General features: G+C 36.4%; 2 protein-coding genes and 2 pseudogenes across 2 annotated transcripts; all 4 read right to left on the minus strand.

Annotated features, from left to right (window-relative positions):
• Positions 1 to 951: 951 nt before the first annotated feature.
• LOC137709838 (probable 2-oxoglutarate-dependent dioxygenase AOP1) lies at positions 952 to 2,179 on the minus strand. The gene is made up of 3 exons (XM_068448820.1): positions 1,815 to 2,179; positions 1,386 to 1,722; positions 952 to 1,197 (listed from the first exon to the last, which is right to left on the minus strand). The coding sequence occupies exons 1-3, from the start codon at positions 2,174 to 2,176 to the stop codon at positions 952 to 954; spliced, it is 945 nt and encodes a 314-aa protein (XP_068304921.1). The 5' UTR covers positions 2,177 to 2,179.
• Positions 2,180 to 7,821: 5,642 nt separating this feature from the next.
• Positions 7,822 to 10,206, minus strand: LOC137709937 (deoxypodophyllotoxin synthase-like; annotated as a pseudogene).
• Positions 10,207 to 13,318: 3,112 nt separating this feature from the next.
• On the minus strand, positions 13,319 to 14,714 carry LOC137711338 (uncharacterized). Its single transcript, XM_068450568.1, has 4 exons — positions 14,551 to 14,714; positions 13,958 to 14,181; positions 13,544 to 13,792; positions 13,319 to 13,413 (listed from the first exon to the last, which is right to left on the minus strand). Exons 1-4 carry the CDS (start codon positions 14,712 to 14,714, stop codon positions 13,319 to 13,321), a joined length of 732 nt encoding a protein of 243 aa, XP_068306669.1.
• A 2,216-nt stretch (positions 14,715 to 16,930) lies between these two features.
• Positions 16,931 to 17,925, minus strand: LOC137711696 (L10-interacting MYB domain-containing protein-like; annotated as a pseudogene).
• Between the last annotated feature and the right edge of the window lie 3,710 nt (positions 17,926 to 21,635).

A 21,635-nucleotide genomic window follows, 5' to 3' on the forward strand; every position in this document is an offset into this window, starting at 1 on the left:
TTAAGGGTCCGGATATTCCTCAACCTCGGACGTTTGCCAACGAGAGAGACAACGTGGAACCTACAGAGAGTAAGAAGCTGGAGAGTATCGAGAGGATAACATGGGCCATCCATTGAAATATGGAGAATAACATGGTACATGTCCTTTCTCCTGAACTCTAGTCGAATGCGGGACGGCTAAACATGCTTAATCGAGATACAGAGGTCAAAGATATGACACATGTTGAATGGGTAAACACTAAATTGGTCGATTTAGTTGTGTCAATTTTGATCTTGTAGTTTACTCACCGTGCAATTCAATAATGTCTCACATGAGAAATTTTGTAACATGTGGGTTATAGTGATGAGGATGAAAGATAGCTTCAAAACACGCAGTAAATACGCTATCTTTAGACTTTAGCCAACACATTCAGTATCCCACCTGGGGAAGTACGTTCGCAAGAATGAAACTCAAAGGAATACAGAACCAAGGTCGAAAAAATTGATTAAAATCAGTCATTCACAACCACTAATGAAGGATGCTCCCACATCTAGTGTGCAAAACGAAGTATGCGAATGAGCCATGTGGATACAATGAAGGTTAGCAACTTGCTATTGTTGGTCACAAAAGACCCCCTTGGAGGGCTAACACAATAATGTGTGCATCACAAATATTTTTTATTTTTATTTAGCTTGCACTTACAAAAATCAACCCAACACCGAAAGAAGACTTTCAAGAAACTCAAGGACTCTAGAACGGTGGCAGCCAAATAAACAGTGACGGCTGCCAGTTATAAAAACGGTGCTGCAACTTGACAGTAAATAAAAGACAATGACATAAACATATACCAAACAACAATACAGGAGGCGACACAACATTATGTTTGACAGGAAAGAAATACAAAGAAACGAGATGAGGTAAAGAAAGGTAAATAAGGAGAAAAACTGGCCTGTAGCCTTAGATCAAGACAAATCAAACGCCACAATATGCCTTGACGGTATAGTCAGGTCCAATGCTGGCGTAATTTTTCTTCCTATATTCAGTATATACCGACGTATTCAATGGCTTGTACTGTAAGGGGTGGTCCTCGTCTATAAGCTCCTTTGGTGTATGTGTTTCCCCTACCCTGAATGAAAATAATCCGCCCGAGTATCGTACATCATTCTCACTCCAGGTCACTCGATGTCTACAAGCTCGTATTCTGTCGTTGCTCCAAACCTGAGTCAAGCAAAACCACGCAAACGTTCCCGCTAAGAAATATATTATTATACATTTTCCAATACAAGATATTGATATTTTGATTACAAAATATATCATTTCAAATGTTCTGCACCTTTAGAAATTAACAATAGTAATGATAATTTGATTACATACGTACGTATCACATAATTGTGTTTGTGGCATACCTGAACTCCATCACCTGCTAGAAATATGAAGGACGAAGGCAGAGGATCAAAACCTATCCACTCATCGTCCTTTGACTTTATTTCTAGACCTTTGACATCATTTTGATAGAGTATGGTGGTAAAGTTTGTGTCTGTATGACCGTGGATACCACGGAGGATACTCATATCAGTTCCAGTTTTCTCAGCTGGCTCACTGTATTTGCTAAATCGGCATGTGTGAATTGTCGATTGAAGGTGATCATCAAGGTACTCCTCTACACCATATTTTTCAAACACCATTCTCGTGACAGCATGATGTAGTTCTTCCATCACTTTTATATACAAATCAGCAGTCTCACTGCCCAACAAAGAACAAATTAGTTGTGTAAATGTACGTAAAAAAATTAACATTTCAATGTTTATTGTGGAATTAAGTTGAGTAAATCATACTGAAATACATCATTTCCATTGGGCCAAAAATGATGTTCGAATATCTGAGTTTGTTCAGGATTTGTAGCACCAGCAATCCCCAAGCTTTCGTAAGCCGCGCCCTCAACTCTTTGGTAGCCAGTGGGATAAGGCTTTTCATAAGAACTTTTCATTTTGGTTTCAGTTGGGAAATCAAACAACTCGTCCAACATACCGAAGTGGGCACTACGAAGCTCCGAAGAAATTTTGTCGGGTAATATTGCCACGAAGCAGCCAAGATCCTCGAGTGCATGGCAAATGTCTTTGCGTACTGAGAGCCAAGAACTTGTCCCAGGCTTGAAGCAGTCTTCATTGGATAAATCTACCACTGCTAGTTTGGCCATTGTTTGAGTATACTATATATGAAGAGGGTTTGAGGGTTCTAGGTTAAACTGCTAGATGTATATACCTAACTAACCAAAATTACATTTATAGAGAAGCATGCATGTTATGTATTTTCTGATTTCTTTAATAGATTACACCAATTTTTAACTTTTTTTATTACAAGCAAGTACTACTTAGTTTACGATGTGAATGATTTGAACCCTGCCGATAACGCAGTAGATTGAAGATGAGTGCTCTATCCAATAGGCAACCCACTACAATTTTCTATTTACACTTGATTTGGATGGCTTATTATTGTAATAATATGTCTCTCTCTTGGGCCTGTAAACCAAGAATTAGACCATAGAACATATGAACCATGTCATTCACACCATGCTGTGAACACTTGTGAAGTCTTGTCCCTCTATTATTTGGAGTTTGATTAGATTTCTTACTTAGATGTGGTAATGGAATTATAAGACAATCACAAGTGATAAAAAAATTCTTAATATATTTCTTGTAATTTAGCGTGGTTTGTTGATATATCATGTACGTCGGACTTCTGATTGAATGCAATAATAGAGTTAAGTTGGATTAATTTAGTATTATAGGACAGAGTTAACATAAATAAAAGAAGCCGGTCGCTATCCTTTTTTTTTTTTTTTTTTTTTTTTGTTGAATGGTCGATTTGTTAGATTAAATGTTAGATTAAGAAATCGAAGTTTAAACTCACGTCGTGGTGCAAGCGCAACATTCCTCTCTACCGCTATAGTAGTGGGCCACTTGCCCTACTGCTGTCATTCGGCAAGCTTAAAGTTTTATATTAAACTTTTGGCCGAGTTTACTAGCTCTATATTTGCTGACCTGAATCATTCGGCCAAAATCGAGGTGGGAAAGAAGCCTGCTACTGTCCTTGGCAGCTGGTACATGGAATGATAAATTCGAGAGAAGCTGATTTTCACACACCATTTGAACGAACGACAAATTCGAAAGAGGAAGTTGATTTTCACCACCATTAAACGAATGAGAGCGAACAATATTAAACAAGGGTGTGTAAGAGAACAGAAATTATGCGTATCTATCATTTCCATATAAAAGATAGAGATTAAACCACAATGTGAATGAAGGGGTATGTCATTATAACCCGTGGCAGATGCATTAAGGGACTTGGGTGGTCTCGAGACCACCTGGAAGCCCAAATAAGTGGTCGTGAGGACCTTTGAGGACCACCTAAGTTTGGTCATGTGGTGGACAAGAAGAAGAGTGCAGCGGCTGCAAGTTATGCAAATGATTAATGAAGAGAAAGAGGACTATTTGACTTGGCCAAAATGATGTTATTTTGAGCCAAGCCAAAAAAAATTTTCCCTTTTTTAAATACAACGATATATTTAGACTAAGTTATGCATCCTAACTTGGCCATTTAAAGCAAAATCATTAAAAGCAAGTCTTCTTATTAAGCCATGTAATAAAGACCCTTTTTTTAATTAAAAATAAATAAATAGAGTCTATTCTCTTTCCTCTTACTCAAGATCTCATCCCATTTTGGATTTACTTTTTCCAATTGGATAATTCCCAAATCCAAATCCATGTTTCCTCTAATGCCACCCAACCGATCCCCAAGCCACCACTAGCTGATCCACGCCTTCACATGTCTCATTTTCCCGACCACCACCTAGGTCACTTCTCTCCAGTCTCCACTGCCACTTCACCCCCCCCCTGTTTGTTTATTTTAATTTCAATACCCTATTTTAGTATAAATTAATCATTTAAATATTAAAATTGAAGTGTATTGAATGGAAAATTTAATTTCATAATAGCTTATAGATAAGTTAAGCTGTTATGATTAGTCACTTAGTACTACTTTCTAATAATATTCTTTTTCATTTGTAAGTAAGATGTCTTAGGTTTGATTATCGTCAAATGAGAAATTGAACCACATTATTATGGCAAGCCCATTATAAGGCTTAGCCCACTCCCTTAGTATAGATACTATCGTTTGTTCAAAAAAAAAAAAGTTGTTATGATTAAACTTCATAATTGATATTGTCGACAAATTGAGTCTTTATAGCTTGTAATCTAGTTTGTACAAAGATTATGAATGAAGAGTTAGTAGTTTATCGTCTAATTTTTCAAAATTATTTTTGTGTATTTTTTTTTAAGCTTTTATATTGAGACCGCTAGATAATAACCTTTCCCTCCCAAGTCTCGAGCACTGCAGCGAAAAGAGAGGAAGGTTCTTGAATGAAGTTTGAACTTTGAAGAAAGGAGAGAAGCTTGAGAACACAGAGGTTGAACGTAGAATAGTAACAAAATTGGAAGAAAACCAGCATTCTGATCATTGTTTTTTTTTTTTTTTTAATTTTTTTTTTTAAACAAACGATATTATCTATATTAAAGAGGTAGGAGAGTGAGCTAAGCCTCATAATAGGCTGCATCCTGATCATTGTGATTCAACCTCAAAGAAGTAGAGTCACCTCACGAATATTTAAAGGCAAAAAAGAAATGCAATACAAGGTCAAACAGTGATCAGTTTCTTAAACTTGTCTGTCAATTTCGTACAATAGTCACTGGCGCAAACTAATCCTAGCACTCAATCCTGTAAGGAATTCCAGTGTCACAATATCACAATCCTCATAGTTTCAGTTGTTTGCTATGAAACTGCAACAAGTAAGTCACCAAATAAACATATCATCCTAGAAAACATATGTATTATGTACAACAAGAGAGGGTACTGCGTGCAGTCATATTGTCAAGGATTTAAACTACGATATTACGAAGTTATTCGTAATTGTACTTTTGAACATGAAATAAATGCTCCGGTGCTTGGCCACCGAGAATGATTTGAGGTAAGCTGACTGCCAATTTATCTTTGTCATAGTTATGATGATGATTGAAGAGTAACCAACATTAGAAAATTGAGCATATAAATTGCACGCAGAATTGTGAATAATTAATGTATACTAATTTGATTTAGTACCTAACATATAGCGGTTAGGTTAGATAATTATAGTGATGCCATGTCATATGCGTACAAACTTCACAAGGACTTGAAGCAAAAAAAAGAACGAAATAATAAAAGCAATGATAGCCATCGTTTGTTTGAGGTGATGTGCCGTACGGAAAGCAATAAAAAAAGAGTAAAATAAGGCAACGATGGCCATCATTTGTTCAAGTGATGGAACCGTGTGCGTTCGTGCGTGCGTGCGCGCGTGTGTGTATTATATATTATATATTTTATATTTTATATTTTATATATTTAAGAGAAGGGATTCTATTTCTTAAAAAAAAAAAAAGGTTAAGTTGTGAGGCATGTACGACATTGATATTTAACGATTATTTTTTAAGTTACAGTTATTAGGTTATTTTTGTAAAATATTAACCAAATTGAAAATATTTGAGATATTTAATTGAGTTCAAAAAAATTAACGAATATTTTGTTCTATAAAAAATAATGAAATTTTATCGTGATAATCAAATAGACAAATTGTTTCAAATTAAATTAAATTAAATTTTTGCATGGATGATCTATAAATTGAGACTTACAAAATAGACGGTTCGGATCATTGAAATTCGTGATGAAATTAACATTCAATCTTCTCATCTTGAAAAAATCCAAATACTTCATATTCTGAACTTTTCAATCTGTAAATATCTACCAAAGCATGTTCTTCAACATTCACTTCAAAGTTAGCAACTGTTTGGATAGGAATCATCAAAACACCATTCTCTGAATACTCAAGCATAAATTGGTGGGGAGTTCCAATCAACCACTCTTCAACCATTTGATATTGAAATAAATGAATAATCTCACCCATGATCTTCATACGCAGCGAAAAACCTGCTTTGATGCCACTTAACGTAGGGAAAAAACCAAGGAGTCTCGGGTGATGATGGATGATAACCTGGGAATCGCTCAACCAGGGAAACATATTCGGTCACGTCTCTACGGGAATAGAACTTGGGAATCACTCAACCAGGGGCAACGGAATCACTCACGTTGCTAATCGTAGATTCACTCGACACGACCAAGTCTAACAATTGATTTAAGAAAAAAGAAAATCACTCTTCTTTGATTAACTTTAATTCACTAATTCACTTTCTTAAGGATACATTTGGTGCCCTTTAAATAGGAAGATTACAAAGCATTGGTAGAGTAAATATTTAATAGTAGGATAGTTACTAGGAAACTCAATTAAAAGAGAATGTGACAAAGGTTTTGAGAAATGAAAAGTCACTAAAGCCTTAAATATATTTGCTCCCCATTCACTGCATCAGAGAATCAACAAGCACAACAAATACATGTGCTGGTCATCCACATTAAAGCCGAAGACCACTAGCCACATGACAATCCTCGTGGTCCAGTTTCATTCAAGATCAAGCCTCAACGGTTCTTGAAGAAATCACAAGTCTAATTCAAGATCAAGTTTCCTCCACCCTTGAATCAAACTCGAGAGCTGAGAAATGAAGTAAATTCAAACCTTCGGATGAAACTAGAAAGCTCCCTAGCCAAAGTAAACAAGCTTGTTCTTCATCAAGCTCGTGCAGAATCCACAAGCATAACAAACATGTGCCGATTCATCCACCGCCAAAGTCAAAGATCATTCACCACTTGAAACTACTCGTGCTCTCGTTTCGTTCAAGATTGAGCCTCGATGGCCCTTGAAGAAACTTCCAGCTCAATTCAAGATCAAGCCTCGACGACCCTTGGATCGACATCTACATTGAAGGACTTCAAAGTACAGTGGTCAAAGTACATCCACTATGCGAAGAGATTTCAAAACGCATTATCTACACGTGACAAAAACGTGTATACACTGCGCCTTAAAGTAGGGGCATTTGTAGACACTGAAATTTCGATGAAATAAATATTCATCAACACATTAAATTTTGACATACCAGGGATACGTAAAGTGCACCGTGAGTCTCACAAATTGTACGCATGGCACATGACTCATCAAAACCGAACAAGTCACTAAGGGCGTAATGCGACAACATTTGGTGAAAAATAGTTACAAATTATTTTTATTAACTTTTTAATTAATTTAATTTAAGTCAAACAAATTAATTGATGGAATCAAATCACTAACCAAGTCTCAAATCAAGTCCTAGTTCTTTCGTCAATTAATCAAGTCCACAATCAAGGCCAAGTTCAACCATAATTAAGGCTTGGAAAGTCTATAAATACAAGGTCGAAAAGATTGAGAAAAATAAATCATTCACAACCACTAATGAAAGATGCCAACACATTTAGCGTGCAAAACAAAGTATGCGAATAAACCAAATGGATACAATGAAGCCCAACTTGCTATTGTTGGTCACGAAAGACCCCCTTCGATGGCTAACACAATAATGTGTGCATCACGAATATTTATTATTTTTTATTTATCTTGCACTTACGAGAATCAACCCCCACCGAAACAAGACTTTCCAGAAACCCAAGGATTCTAGAACGGTGGCAGCCAAATAAACAGTGACGGCTGCCAATTGTACAAACGGTGCTGCAACTTGAAAGTAAATAAGAGACGACGACATAAACATATACCAAACAACAATACAGGAGGCCACACAGCATTATGCTTGACAGGAAAGCAAACAAAGAAACGAGAAGAGGTAAAGAAAGGTAAATAAGGAGAGGAACTGGCGTGTAGCCTTAGACCAAGGTAAATCAAACGCCACAATATGCCTTGACGGTATAGTCAGGTCCAATGCTGGAGTAAATTTCTTCCTATATTGAGTATATTCCGAGGTATTCAATGGCTTATACTGTAGGGGGTGGTCCTCGTTTATAAGGTCCTTTGGTGTCTGTGTTTTGCCTACCCTGAATGAAAATAGTCCGCCCGAGTATCGTACATCATTCTCACTCCAAGTCACTAGATGTCTACAAGCTCATATTCTATCGTTGCTCCAAACCTAAGTCCAACAAAACCGCGCAAACATTCCCACTAAGAAATATATTATTGTACATTTTCCAATACAAAATATTGACATTTTGATGACAAAATATATCATTTCAAATGTTCTACACCTTTAGAAATTAAAGAAGAGAATGGTTTGAATGTGTTAATTGTGTTCTTCTCATTCTAAGGTATATATAATCATGTACAATCCTACTACAACAAGGAAAGAATAATTAATTACAAACAATCTATCACCTAAACTAGGAAACCCAAAATTATAGGAATCCCAAAATTAAAGGAAATATTATACAACTCAACCTCCACATATATGTCACACATGCCCAACTTGTCCAAAAACATTGAAAACTTGTTGCTAGAACCGACCTTTGTAAGTATATCTGCCACTTGATCCTCGGTCCTAATCAGAGGAAATTCAATTACTTTTCCTTCCAATTTTTTTTTTAATGAAGATCCTATCAACCTCCACATACTTAGTCCTATCATGTTGTACCGGATTATGAGCGATATCCCTTGCAGCTTTGTTGTCACAAAATAACTTCGAGCTTGTTTGGATGTGTTTTTAAAATGACTGAAAGCGCTTTTGATGAAAATATTTTTGAAACCAATACTTGATAAAAATGCAAGCAAATTCTGGAAAAGCACTTCACATGCTTTTGGAACCAAAAAACATTTCTCTAAAAGCGCTTTTAGTCATTTTAAAAGCACATCCAAATGAGCCCTTCATTGGCTGACTATGGTTAACCCCCAAATCTTGTAATAGAAACTTCAACCATAAGAGTTCACAAATACCAAGAGCAACTAGTACAAAAAACAGTTTGCGCAACGTCAGTACCTTCATCGCATAAAGTTAAAAAATATTGCCTGAAAATTAGCCCAACGACATCTTCGTCGTGCGCAAACCGTCGCACAAAGGCTGAGCGGCCAAGACACTCAGGCAGCAAAGACACACGTCGCTCGCTGCAGTTCGGGGGCAGAAATGGAAACAGCAACAACTTCTCATTGCTCGTTGTTTGTCGAAGGTGCAGCAATGGTGCTGGGCACAGATGAGTAACACAAACCCAGTTTGGGTTCGAAATTTTTCTTTCCTTTTTTAAGACCTGGCTCTGGTGCCAAGAAGAGAATGCTTTGAATGTGTTAATTGTATTCTTCTCATTCTGAGGTATATATAATCATTTACAATCCTAAGGAAAGAATAATTACAAGCAATCTATCACCTAAACTAGGAAACCCAAAATTATAGGAATCCCAAAATTAAGGGAAATATTATACAAGTCAACAATTAACAATAGTAATGATAATTTGATTACATACTTACGTATCACATGATTGTGTTTGTGGCATACCTGAACTCCATCACCTGCTAGAAATATGAAGGACGAAGGCAAAGGATCAAAACATATCCACTCATCCTCCTTTGAATTTATTTCCAGACCTTTGACATCATTTTGATAGAGCATGGTGGTAAAGTTTGTGTCTGTATGACCGTGGATACCGCAGAGGATACTCATACCAGTTCCAGTTTTCTCAGTTGGTTCACTGTATTTGCTAAATCGGCACGTGTGAATTGTTGATTGAAGGTGATCATCAAGGTACTCCTCTGCACCATAGTTTTCAAACACCATTCTCGTGACAGCATGATGTAGTTCTTCCATCGCTTTTATATACAAATCAGTAGTCTCACTGCCCAACTAAATTAAGAACAAATTAGTTGTGTAAATGTACGTAAAAAATTAACATTTCAATGTTTATTGTGGAATTAAGTTGAGTAAATCATACCGAAATACACCATTTCCATTGGGCCAAAAATCATGTTCAAATATCTGAGTTTGTTCAGGATTTGTAGCACCAGCAATCCCCAAGCTTTCATAAGCCACACCCTCAACTCCTTGGGTGGGGTAAGGCTTTTCATAAGAACTTTTCACTTTGATTTCAATTGGTAAATCAAACAACTCGTCCAACATATCGCAGTGGCCACCATGAAGCTCCGAAGAAATTTTGTCGGGCAATATTGCCACAAAGCAAACAAGCTCATCGAGTGCATGTCAAATGTCTTTGCGTATTGAGAGCCAAGAACTTGTCCCAGGCTTGAAGCAGTCTTCATTGGATAAATCTACTATTGCTAGTTTGGCCATTGTTCGAGTATACTATATATGAAGAGGGTTTGAGGGTTCTAGGTTAGACTGCTAGATGTATGAACCTAACTAACCAAAATTACATTTATAGAGAAGCATGCATGTTATGTATTTTCTGATTACTTTTATAGACTATGCCTATTTTTTAATTTTTTATTACAAGCGATTACTGTTTAGTTTAGGGACCAAATTGGCAGTTCACATTATAATATATAATAACTACATCATTTTCAACAAAATAAAATAAAACTACAAAAAAAATTTCATGTTACATTATTCTACATATTTACAGTAAAACTTGTCTACTAATTGTTGAGAATAAATCTCACATTGATGAGAGGATGAACCTTACATGGGCTTATAAGTAAGTTGTCCCATCTATGAAGCCAAATTTGTGTGATGCAAAATAGAGTGGTGATTCACACCCTAAAATTTATTCGGTGCATCCAAAAACCACGTGGGAGGACGTGATGGACGTCTAGTATAATTGGGATGATTTTGATTTGTTTTCAGGATTGGAATTAAGGCTACCATCTGATAATTTGTCAACTTTCGATAACCTTTAGGCATTTTAGATCTAGGTTTAGCCATTAGTTAAAACTCTTCACTAAAACTTAAATTAAGAATATCACTAGAATAAATAATACAAAGAAGATGGAAGATTGATTTAATATAAGAGCAAGTCCACCCCATCCAAATAGGTTGGTCCAAGGTTCCCCAAAATAGCTTAGCTCCCCAAAAACTCTCTACCCCACCCAATAGGCTGGCCCAAAGTCCACCCTAGCTTCTAGGCCGGCTCAAAATGGACTGAGTAAGGAACCGGCCAATGTGACGTAATGCTAACGTTAGCATGACGTCAGCCACGGGCAGAGTCTTTTTGTGGTTGGTACATGGGCGCGCATTCCCGATAGCTAGCAGAGGTGGGCTCTGCGCTACAGATGCACTAACTAGGGTGCCGGACTTGGGCCACATGGCACGGAGATGGTTGTTGGACGGCATGGAGATGGTTGTTGGACGGCTAGAAAAACACAAAAAAAATGTCAGAAATCTTACCATTGGCCACGTGTCCACTTTTGGGCTGTTGGATTTCAATCTTTTTGAAATCCAACGGTCCAGATTAATTACTTAATAAAAATTGTTTAAAAATACAGAAAAAATAAAACGAAAATTTATTATTTTCTTCTATAAGTACCTAACCATCATCTTCCACCTTAAACCACCTTTCAATATTTTCAACACTTTCAACCAAAGCTTTCATATACTTTTGTGTGCAAAAAAATGGCTACTTGGAGGGTCATTGAAGATGTTACATTGTGTGAATGCTGGGTTCAAGCTACTCATGTCTTGATTACGGGTAATGAGATGTAGTTGCGAGAACTCCGGAGTAAAATTACTACATCGTTTTCGAGAAGCTTAGAAAAGATGCAATAAGTAATCAAGGTCTTCAAGGTCGTTGGAAAAAACTCAACATATTGCTTACTTGTTGGGAAAATGCCATCTCTCATGTTGCTAATAATTTGAGTAATGGCAAAAGTTTAGCGAATCAGGTGACAATATTTTTTTTTTAAATTTATTTGTATTACACACGCATTTTATAATATTCCCCACATTAATTACCTTACTTATAAAATTATCTTCTCTCGCATTTTATAAACACTTCAAAGCACAAGCTTGGTACAATGCAAACAACAAAAACAAATTATTCAATTGCTAGGAATGTTGTCAAAGATTGTCCCAGTTACAAACTTGTGCCAACCAGTCCAGAAGTTGTCATGCACGGCATCCTTCTACACTGTTCGCCTAAAGCAGTGCCAGAGTCAGAAGGGATGCCTAAAGTAGTGCCAGAGCCGACTCGTCTGTCCCAAAGGCCTCAAGGTAAAATGGTAGCAAAGAAAAAAGGGAGTTCTTCCAAAAGTGACTACTCGCCAAGGTAAACTAAACTTGGTGCGGGACGCGGCTAGAGATGAGGCAAAAGTTGCAACTATGGAAGCAATCTTAGCAGCTACTGAGAGACGTGATGCAGCTAATAAGAGACAGAGAACTACTTAATCAAGAAATGGAGATGCTTAGAGAAGAAATGATGGCTCAAGCAGATCATGATACTATGAATGTCTTTGAATTTTAAATATTTTTGGACATCGGAAAAAAAGGACGTGGTGCGAATGAGGCTTGCAAGAAACGAGGGAACAAGTGGATGGGGTTATAGTTACACAGACTTTATGTAATTTGGTATTTATTCCTAGTATTTTATGTAATTTCATATTTATTTCTAGTACTTTATGTAATTTCTTATTTATTTCTAGTACCTTATGTAATTTCTTATTTATTTTTAGTACTTTATTTAAACTAAGAGTACACCAAATAAAATTACACAAACACATCAAATAAAATTACATAAATTCACCAAATAAACTTACAAAAACACACTAAATAAACTTACATAAACACACCAAATAAAATTACATAAACTAACCAAACAAACTTAAAAAAACACACCAAATAAAATTACAAAAACACACCAAATAAAACATAAAAAAAAAAAAAAAACATACCAAATAAACTAACAACTTTATTCTTAAACCACAAGCACCTTTTAAGTTTTTTCACCTTGTTTCAATCCCCACAAGTGCTCAATCGAGTCACTTTGACAGCTTAAGTGCATGTGTGGTCGTTGCATTGAAGTGTACCATTCAATGACCAATTAATTATAATGTCCATACCTTTTTCAATGGCTCGTGTTGCACGAGGTATGCGGTGCGGTCATGAGCACAATATATATGTGTTTTGAAATTGTTGATCGTGTCTGGCTCATATTCATCAACTACATCATAATCATACTAATCTTCCACAATCATGTTGTTGAGAATGACGCACGTCATCATGATGGATCGAAGAGCCTCTACATCAAACAATCTGGCAGCACCCCTGACAATCGCCCAACGAGCTTGCAGGATACCAAAAGCTCCACATCCTTCCTACACCCCTCTTGACATCTTGTGAAGTGTTTTTCCGTTTCACTTTGTGGACGTGGCACTGTTTTGACAAACAATGTCCACCTTGGGTGAATGTAGTCTGCTAGGTAGTCTACTCCGTTGTACTTATGTCCATTGACCTAATATGTGACTTTCGGTGTTTTTCCTTGCAGCACCTCGTCGAACACTGGAGATTGGGCAAAGACATTGAGGTCATTTGGAGCTCTTGGAATACCTAAAAAAAGCATGCCAAATCCATGTATCAAATGATGCCACAGCGTCCAAAATGATATTTTTGGCTCATTTTCGGTCGCCATAAGCTCCTTGCCACACACTTGGACAGTTTTTCTAAGTCCAGTGCATACAGTCGATGCCTCCAATCATGCTAGGAAAGTCGTGCATTTCACCCTGCTTCAGAAGCCTTCGCAAGTCCATTGTCGTGGGTTTCCAGAAGTACTCATTGGTGTTGAGGGCTTCGATTGTGGAGCAAAACCACATTAGGGACTCTAGAACAGTTGATTTTTCCATCCTCATAATCTCATCCACTTGGTCTGCAAATGCTCCATATGCAAGTCTCCGCAAGGCATCATTAGTTTTTTGCTCAGGACGGAGACCTATAACATGAAAAACATCTTTTTTTTGCACAAAGCATGGATTATGGTTGAAAATAGCAATCATGATTTTGTTGAACAAATTTCGTTGCATTCTAAAATGACGTCTAAAAACATGATCAGGGAATACATTGTTGGGGATAAAATAATCTTCCAAGAGATCATTACCTCGTATTTCCCTCTTTCTATCCAAGTTTGCAGCACGTCTGGGTTTGGAGATTTGACCCACAACTTGCATGACACGACGAGAATGTGAGGCTCTCTGCCTTCTAAGTTCATCGTCATCTTTCTCTTCCATTACGAACGCCTCATCTGCACCATCCTCAAGATTGAATAATTCTTCATGTTCTGCCAACGATTTTTTCTCTTCCTCATCAATTTCATACAATCTCCTTGAAGAAGACGTAAGAATTCAAGATTTAAAAACAATGAAGAAGGATTCTAAGCTAGTTTGAGTTTGATGTATGAATTAGGATGGATGTAGGTTTATATGGACAAAAAATAAAACATGAGGTTGTGGATCATGCCACGTGGCATTACGTTATTGGTTGAAACAATATTCTTATTAGTTTATAGTCTTGGTTATGGCACACTCTAATATTCAACTGGGCCTTTCCTCTTCTCAACGCTGCTTGGGCTCGCGTTGCGTCATGGGTTGGTTGCCCCGTGGGCTTGTTGCTCTACAGCTACTCGCTGGGCTATTGCTTTGTGGGCTGCAGCTGTCGTTGTTTCATGGCCTAGCTACCATGGAGTTGTCCCACTCTTCTGGCATGGTGGTGGTGTTCCATGGTGGCAAGGTTACTTCTCTTGTCACGGTGAGTCTATTGGATCGTCGTGGTAGGGCTACATCGTGTCCTCCATCATTTGATCCAGATCTTTGAACGTAGGAAGTTCCATTCGTTGTAGTTTCCGAATTTCCCGCCATTGTATTTTTCTCCTACATCTATTCAAAGAATTAAAAAAAATTCTAGGAATAAGAACATATGAAAAATTTACGAACGAACAAGAAATGAGAAACTTTGAATGCAAGAGTCATCTTCAAGCGTGTGAATCAAACTCTCAATGAAAACACCAATTTTTGGATGTAAATTTCCATTATCTTCTCCTTTGACGAAAATGCACCTACAAAATAATAACACCTAAGATTAAAGCCAAAAGCCTCAGTCGCCCACAATGAATCGGGGGCTTTGGCCAAAGAATCTTCGATTCCAAGGTTAGAATTCTGAAAAGAATGTGTTTAGGAGTTTGTGGGTAGCAAATGGCTTAGCTTTTTAGTAGGATAATAGGGCTATTTATAGGGGAGTGATAAGAGGGATTTGAATAAATACCATTTTGATCACCTTTGACTCTTACTTGATTGAGCCGTTATTGTCCGTTGCAGGCACGTGGGAATCCTGGTGTGCCTCAAGGGTAATTTTGTGCTTTTTACCCAAAAGTCCACGTGTCACCTCTATAATTTTCTTGATTATTTTTTGCTCCACAAATATAAAAAATGAAGTGTATTGGATGGAAAACTTAAATTTGCAATAGCTTATAGCTATTGTTAAGTTATTATGATTAAACTTCATAATTGATATTGTGGACAAATTTAGTTTTTGTAGCTTGCATTTACTTTCTCCAATTGAATAAACTGCAAAATCCCTTTTTCCTCTAATGCCACTTAACTACTTCATGCCTACACATGTCTCCTCTCCACACCCATCACTTGGTTCACTTCTCTCCATTGTCTCCACCACCAATTAACCTTGTAAATTTTGCATTTTAAGTAAGTTTTATATTTTAGTCTAAATTGATCATATACAATATAAAAAATGATGTGTATTGGATGGAAAATTTAAATTCATAATAGCTTATAGCTATTGTTAAGTTGTTATGATTAAACTTCATAATTGATATTGTGGACAAATTTAGTTTTTGTACCTTGTAATATTGTTCAAAGATTATGAATGAAAAGTTGGTAATTTATCGTCTACTTTTTTTTCAAGATTTTATATTGAGACCACCGGATATTAACCTCTGCCCCACGAGTCTCGAGCACTGTAGCGAAAAGAGGGGAAGGTTCTTGAATGAAGTTTGAACTTTGAAGGAAAGAGAGAAGCTTGGGAACACAGAGTTTGAATGTAGAATATAACAAAATTTAAACTAAAAAGAATACAAAAGGTTCAGTTGCCGGGAATTGAACGAGGGTCTCCAAGGTGAAAGCTAGAATATCCTAACCTCTGGACAACATCGAATCCTTATACTTAATGTTTCGCATCATAATTTTTTTTTTTTTTTTATGAAGCAATGCCCTACCAAACCGACATGGTCCATTAGAGCAACTCCACCTCTAAAAATGAGCTGGCCCAAAGTTTATTTAGGGCTGGTTTGGTACTGATGTGCTTTGAAAAAAAGCTGCTTCTGCTGTGCTGTGAGAATAAGCGACTGTGAAATAAAGCAGCAAAGTGTTTGGTAAACTTTTTTGTATAAAAAAACAATATGATAGTGTTTGGTAAACTTTTATGTAAAACAGATGTGACTGTATGAAATGACCAAAAAGGATACAATACTAGATATGCTATTAATTTAATTTTATTAACAAATAAAAGTGAATTACTAAATATACTTTATTTTTAAAAGAAAAATATTTATAAACTTTATCTTAAATATTAATTAGTATGACAGACTACTTCAATTGAAATATTTTAGACTGAATAACTAGGATTCATTAGTACAATATTATTAATATACTTGAAAGTAGTCTAATTAGATGCATTCATCAAATTTACCGTTATTCTATTTCTTAATGCTTCTCATGGGATCCTTCAACTTGATAATTTTGGTATTCTTCATCATCATCATCACTATTATCGCTCTCTTCACAATAGTTCCTGGGGTCATCAAAATGACGATCACGTTCAGAATACCTCCGTATGTAGTTATGAAGAGCCATTGTAGTAATGACAATCTTCACTTGTTTATTGAACGGGTAATTAGGCATATCCCTTAAAATTGCCCATCTTTTCTTCCATACCCCAAAAGTTCGTTCAATGATGCTCCGAAGAGAAGAATGCATGTGGTTGAATACCTCTTTATGACCCGTTGGTTTGGGACCCCTACAAAAATCCGGAAGATGATATCTTTCACCTTTATATGGTTCCAAATAATCTCTCATTTGTGGGTACCCCACATCTACCAAGTAATATTTTCCTGAAAATTGAAAATTTTGTTTTGTATTGTAATAATTATACAAAGCAAGTATGTAAATTGTTGTAAATTTGTCCTATAGATTCCTTTCTTGTCTCTGGTGGTAGTACCCCAGATAAAGGTGCCCAGGCATGTTCACCGGTAGCAACTGTGTTCGAGAACATCCTATCTAATTTGTCCTCCATCTCAAGACCAATTCCCTTTTTTCGCTATCTTCCATATTCTTTGTTTATCTACAAGTAAGAAGGAATATGGTTAATACATATTGCATGATATCATAATACATATTAAAAGATAAATACACAAACCTGAATTTTATTATTCCACCACTCCTCAGAGGCATCAACAGTACCCTTGCTCGAATTCCACCCTAGGCCAATTTCTTTACCAACTAGCTCTTTCCATAACTTCCACTCATTGTTAAGTGCATCCCACTTATTTTTTAGTTGCTTTCTTTTATAATCATGCCCACTCTCTGCCTTGAAGTTAGCTCTCTAATATTTGCATATCCATCTTTGTCAAAGCGAGTGCCCGGACGATGTCCGGCCTCAACCTCCTTGATGCATACATCACAAAATATAGATATATTGTGGGCATTCCATTTAGCTGTAGGATTTGACGAAGATGCCCCCTTCTTTGCCATCGATACCAACTAGTGATTTGTATACATACATACACATATCTATACATACATACATATATATATATATATATATATTAAAACAAGAACGTATGATATTGTAATATAAACCAGTAAGCATTATGTACATGAAAGAGACAAATGAGCATACACAGTACATGAAAGCATTATGTACATGAAAGAGACAAATTGGACTCTAAGAATGCATAGTACATGAAAGCATTAGGTAGTTGTAAGAACCAGATTCGAAGACTTTTATTTGTTACAAAAATTCATCATCTTCACTTACAGGGATTCTTTCTATATTTATATATCTAGACTTAGCATAGATAAAAAGTTAATGAAATTAAACCCTGCAAAGTCAACCAAACGAAATTCACAGAACAGATGAAATTCACAGACATCTTCACATGGCCGAATAATAGTCATGGAAGCAAAAATACATAAGGCCTAACCTAACTGCATATGGAAGTCAGCAGAAACGATAGCAATCGTTATCATTTGGGGAAAGTTTGAGCTTCGATCTGTGCTTAAAGCTACATATTCAATTAATGCAAGCAGAAAATTCCAACAACAATCGAAATAAGGAGAAACAAATGATTTCGTTTGCTAGCTGAAATAGTCAAATTCATCCTACAAAGTTTCCATTACCTCTCTCACACAAACACACAAACAAATTCAAATTCCCAATTCGCATCTCGCGATCACCAAGTAGCAGAGAACAAAAGAAAATTTGATGTAACAATTGAACCAAAAATGAGAAATAGCAGTAGCCAGAAGCATGCTCAGGAATTCCATTACATAAAGGCAAATTAAATCAGCAACGATACAAATTAAAGGGGAAGTAGAAAAAAAAAATGGACCTCCACGGAAGCCGGTCCATTTGCATAATCCTAATTTCTATACACAATATATATGGTGATTTGCTGTCATTTGCATAATCCTAATTTCTCTACTATTCATTCTTTAGCTCATTCATTCCCCAGTCAAAAGGTTTCTTCTATCTTTGTTGGCCTAAAAAGACATAGAAAGGAAAGCCACCAAATAATTTGAACACAGAGCACTTTGCACTGCTACAAAAGGAGCATTTGGAATGAGACGAGGAATATCTACCATTAATGGTAGACAAAAGATCAAAATTCAAGTCTCCAAGTCCATGATATTTTTCATATCAGAATTGGTGATGAATGATAAGAACATGTTAATTAGCCCTAAAACTTACGCAATTTAATTTTAATGTGTTTATTATAGGGTGTTCATCGAATCTAAACATTCACATACAACATACACATTCTCCCCAGCCAAGTACAACAAAAACACAAATAACTCTTTAATCCAAAACAAGATTCAAGGAACATGAATAGAGAAGTAATCAATTTTTCTTCTCTCTCAAATTTTCTTGTTTCCTCCACAAACCCTAATTTTTTCCCCAATTTTTTCCCCAATTGTTTTCTCCATCCCCAGTTTTCCTGACACTCATACACTCATCCCTTTGCTTTTCCCACCCCTCTTTCACTCTCCCCATCCCCAAATTAAAAAATCCAAACAAATAAATAACAAAATTTTAGAGAAGATAAGCTTACCAGAGGAAGGAGGGAAGGCGACAGCTGACGCTGAGACCGACGGAGAGAGAGGAAAAGGAGGAGGTAGAGAAGAGGTGCAGTGCAGTTGCAGGCAACAGAGGAGAAAAGGCCGTGCTGAATGTTTTGCGATTTCAGGAGGGCGTGCGAGAGAGAAGAGGGCATGAATGTTCTATGATTTCAGGAGGGCGTGCAAGAGAGAAGGCAGAGAGAAACGAGGGCAACATTGGCAATTTGAAATTTTCATTAAAAGAATTATTGTAGCTCCATGTTTTGACAAGAAGCTGTTTTCTGAAGCTACTATTTGCAGCTTCCCATTTTTAGTTTTTTTCATCTGAAACTTAAAAAAAAAAAACTGGTTTGGGGTGTTTACCAAACACCAAAAACTCTTTCAACTTTTTTTCATAGTAGCTTTTTTTTTTTAAATCACCTCAACCCCAAACTGGGGCTAAGTTAAGTTGAAAAACGTCATTCTCTTAACATACTACATAAGAAAGAGTAATAGGTTGAGTTCTAACATTGAGCCAACTTGAGCATCTTCATCCGGAAATAATAGGAATTTGAATGAAACATAACATGTTTGTATGATTATTTGGTGGTGGATAGCAATTCCCCTAACTCATTTTTCTTCATTTGTGAACTACTTAAAATCTGTTTCTGTTCTGTTTTTGTTCGATTTAATTTAAATAGCAAATCAACTCCAAAAATCCCAAAAATTTGTGTGAGTGTAGGTCAGTGTGTCTAGTGTCTACATATAAAATTTTGTAGACTTTAGATAAGTATAAGTCGGTCTAATAATTATTTTTCGGTGGCTGGTCAGTAGGGACAGTAATCCAGTTTTTGTGACATTTTAAGTAGTTGGATAAAACAATCTTCTGCGGGAAAGACCTTTATTTTCATATGCTACAATTGACAAATCTTAGTGTTAATAAGGAAAATCAATAAGACATTTGTGAGCTACTTTGTGGTGTGCTTTTAATCCTATCATAACACTTGTCTTATAGTTTCAACCCGCAATTTCAAATAATTTATATGACACCATAGATTCTTCAATTTTCAAGACGGTAACATAATCCTAAACAGATCAAAGTGGTTAATGGATTGTGGCACAATTTGAAGCAACACATCCATTCTTTGTTATTGAAAATAATCTAATGTTTTGAAGGATTAACAATTACAGCTTCTGAAAGCATAGGCCACAGCCACACCAGGGGGCAGCAATCTTTCATGCGTAATCCTACAGTAGGATACTTGAAGAAATTGCACTCTTATAGCAGTTAATTTCTGGTCTATAGCATGAAATTGCAGAAAAATAAGTGTGTGTCTCCTCGAAATTTGCAAATGCACCTCCGAATTTCTATTCCCTATCATACCCATAAAACACGTACAAGCGAGAGAACATTCAAATAAAGAGAAAATGGTTGCTGAGAAAATTCAGAAAAAATAACGGGAACTGAAACTCGCTTACCTGCCTCGACGGTGACCAGCAAGTCTCTCACAAGTCTTGTTTAATTGAAGCTAATTTTAGAAGAACAAAGGACAATCAAAATCGTGGTTCACGATTCCAATTCCCCTTTCTCTGCTATCCCTAACCGAAATGAAATGAAATGAAGTACAAAAATCACAGGAGACAGAGAGAGAGTCCCAGTACCTCTTGCTCTCTTTCACTCTCTCTTAAACTTGCTCTGTTTGTTCTGGGCTGCGACTTATAGGCTTAACGGAAAACACAATACATTTGTTGCCTATGTGTTAACTCTTAGTGAGAGAGGAGATAACAGGAAGATATTAACAATCCCAGCCTTTTTACTAGAAATTTAATGAGATCAAATATGAATAATATACAGAAAGTGGTGATTATGCTAGCTAAATAAATATAATTAAATGCTTACTTCCTCTCAGAGGAAGTCTAGAACTGGCCTACATCCATCCTGAATTTAAACCTTCACAGAATACATGGACAACTAGACAAGCATACCTGATGAGAGGTATGCCACTTTTTAAAGCAAACTTGAGCCTGATTATCTCAGCGCATCTTTATCTGTTAGAAAATAAGCTGAGGAAAAAATCTGCTTTTATTAGCACCTCAGTGCTCAAACTTGACCAGAAAATTTGTTTTTCTTGACTTCACAACTATCACCAGCTCTCGAAACTCGTCAGATTGGAAGCAGGAAATGCATGATATAACATGGGTGGTGCTATACAAACACCCATTTTTACCTCTCTCACACCCGTCTCAGTTTCCGGCTGTTAGATCGAATGAATTGATGAAGATCAATGGACGAAAATTACAATGGTGTGTGAGAGGTAAAAAGGGGTGTGTGAATAGCACTACCCTATAACATTTAGGGACCCTAACATTTGTAATGTTTGAAACCTTACAAATAAAGAAGATCGCATTTGCCTAATAACTACTAATTGCACCGAGTTCATTGTGATTTCA

The sequence above is a fragment of the Pyrus communis genome, chromosome 12 (assembly GCF_963583255.1).
Source record: "Pyrus communis chromosome 12, drPyrComm1.1, whole genome shotgun sequence".
NCBI classification, from domain to species: Eukaryota; Viridiplantae; Streptophyta; class Magnoliopsida; order Rosales; family Rosaceae; genus Pyrus; species Pyrus communis.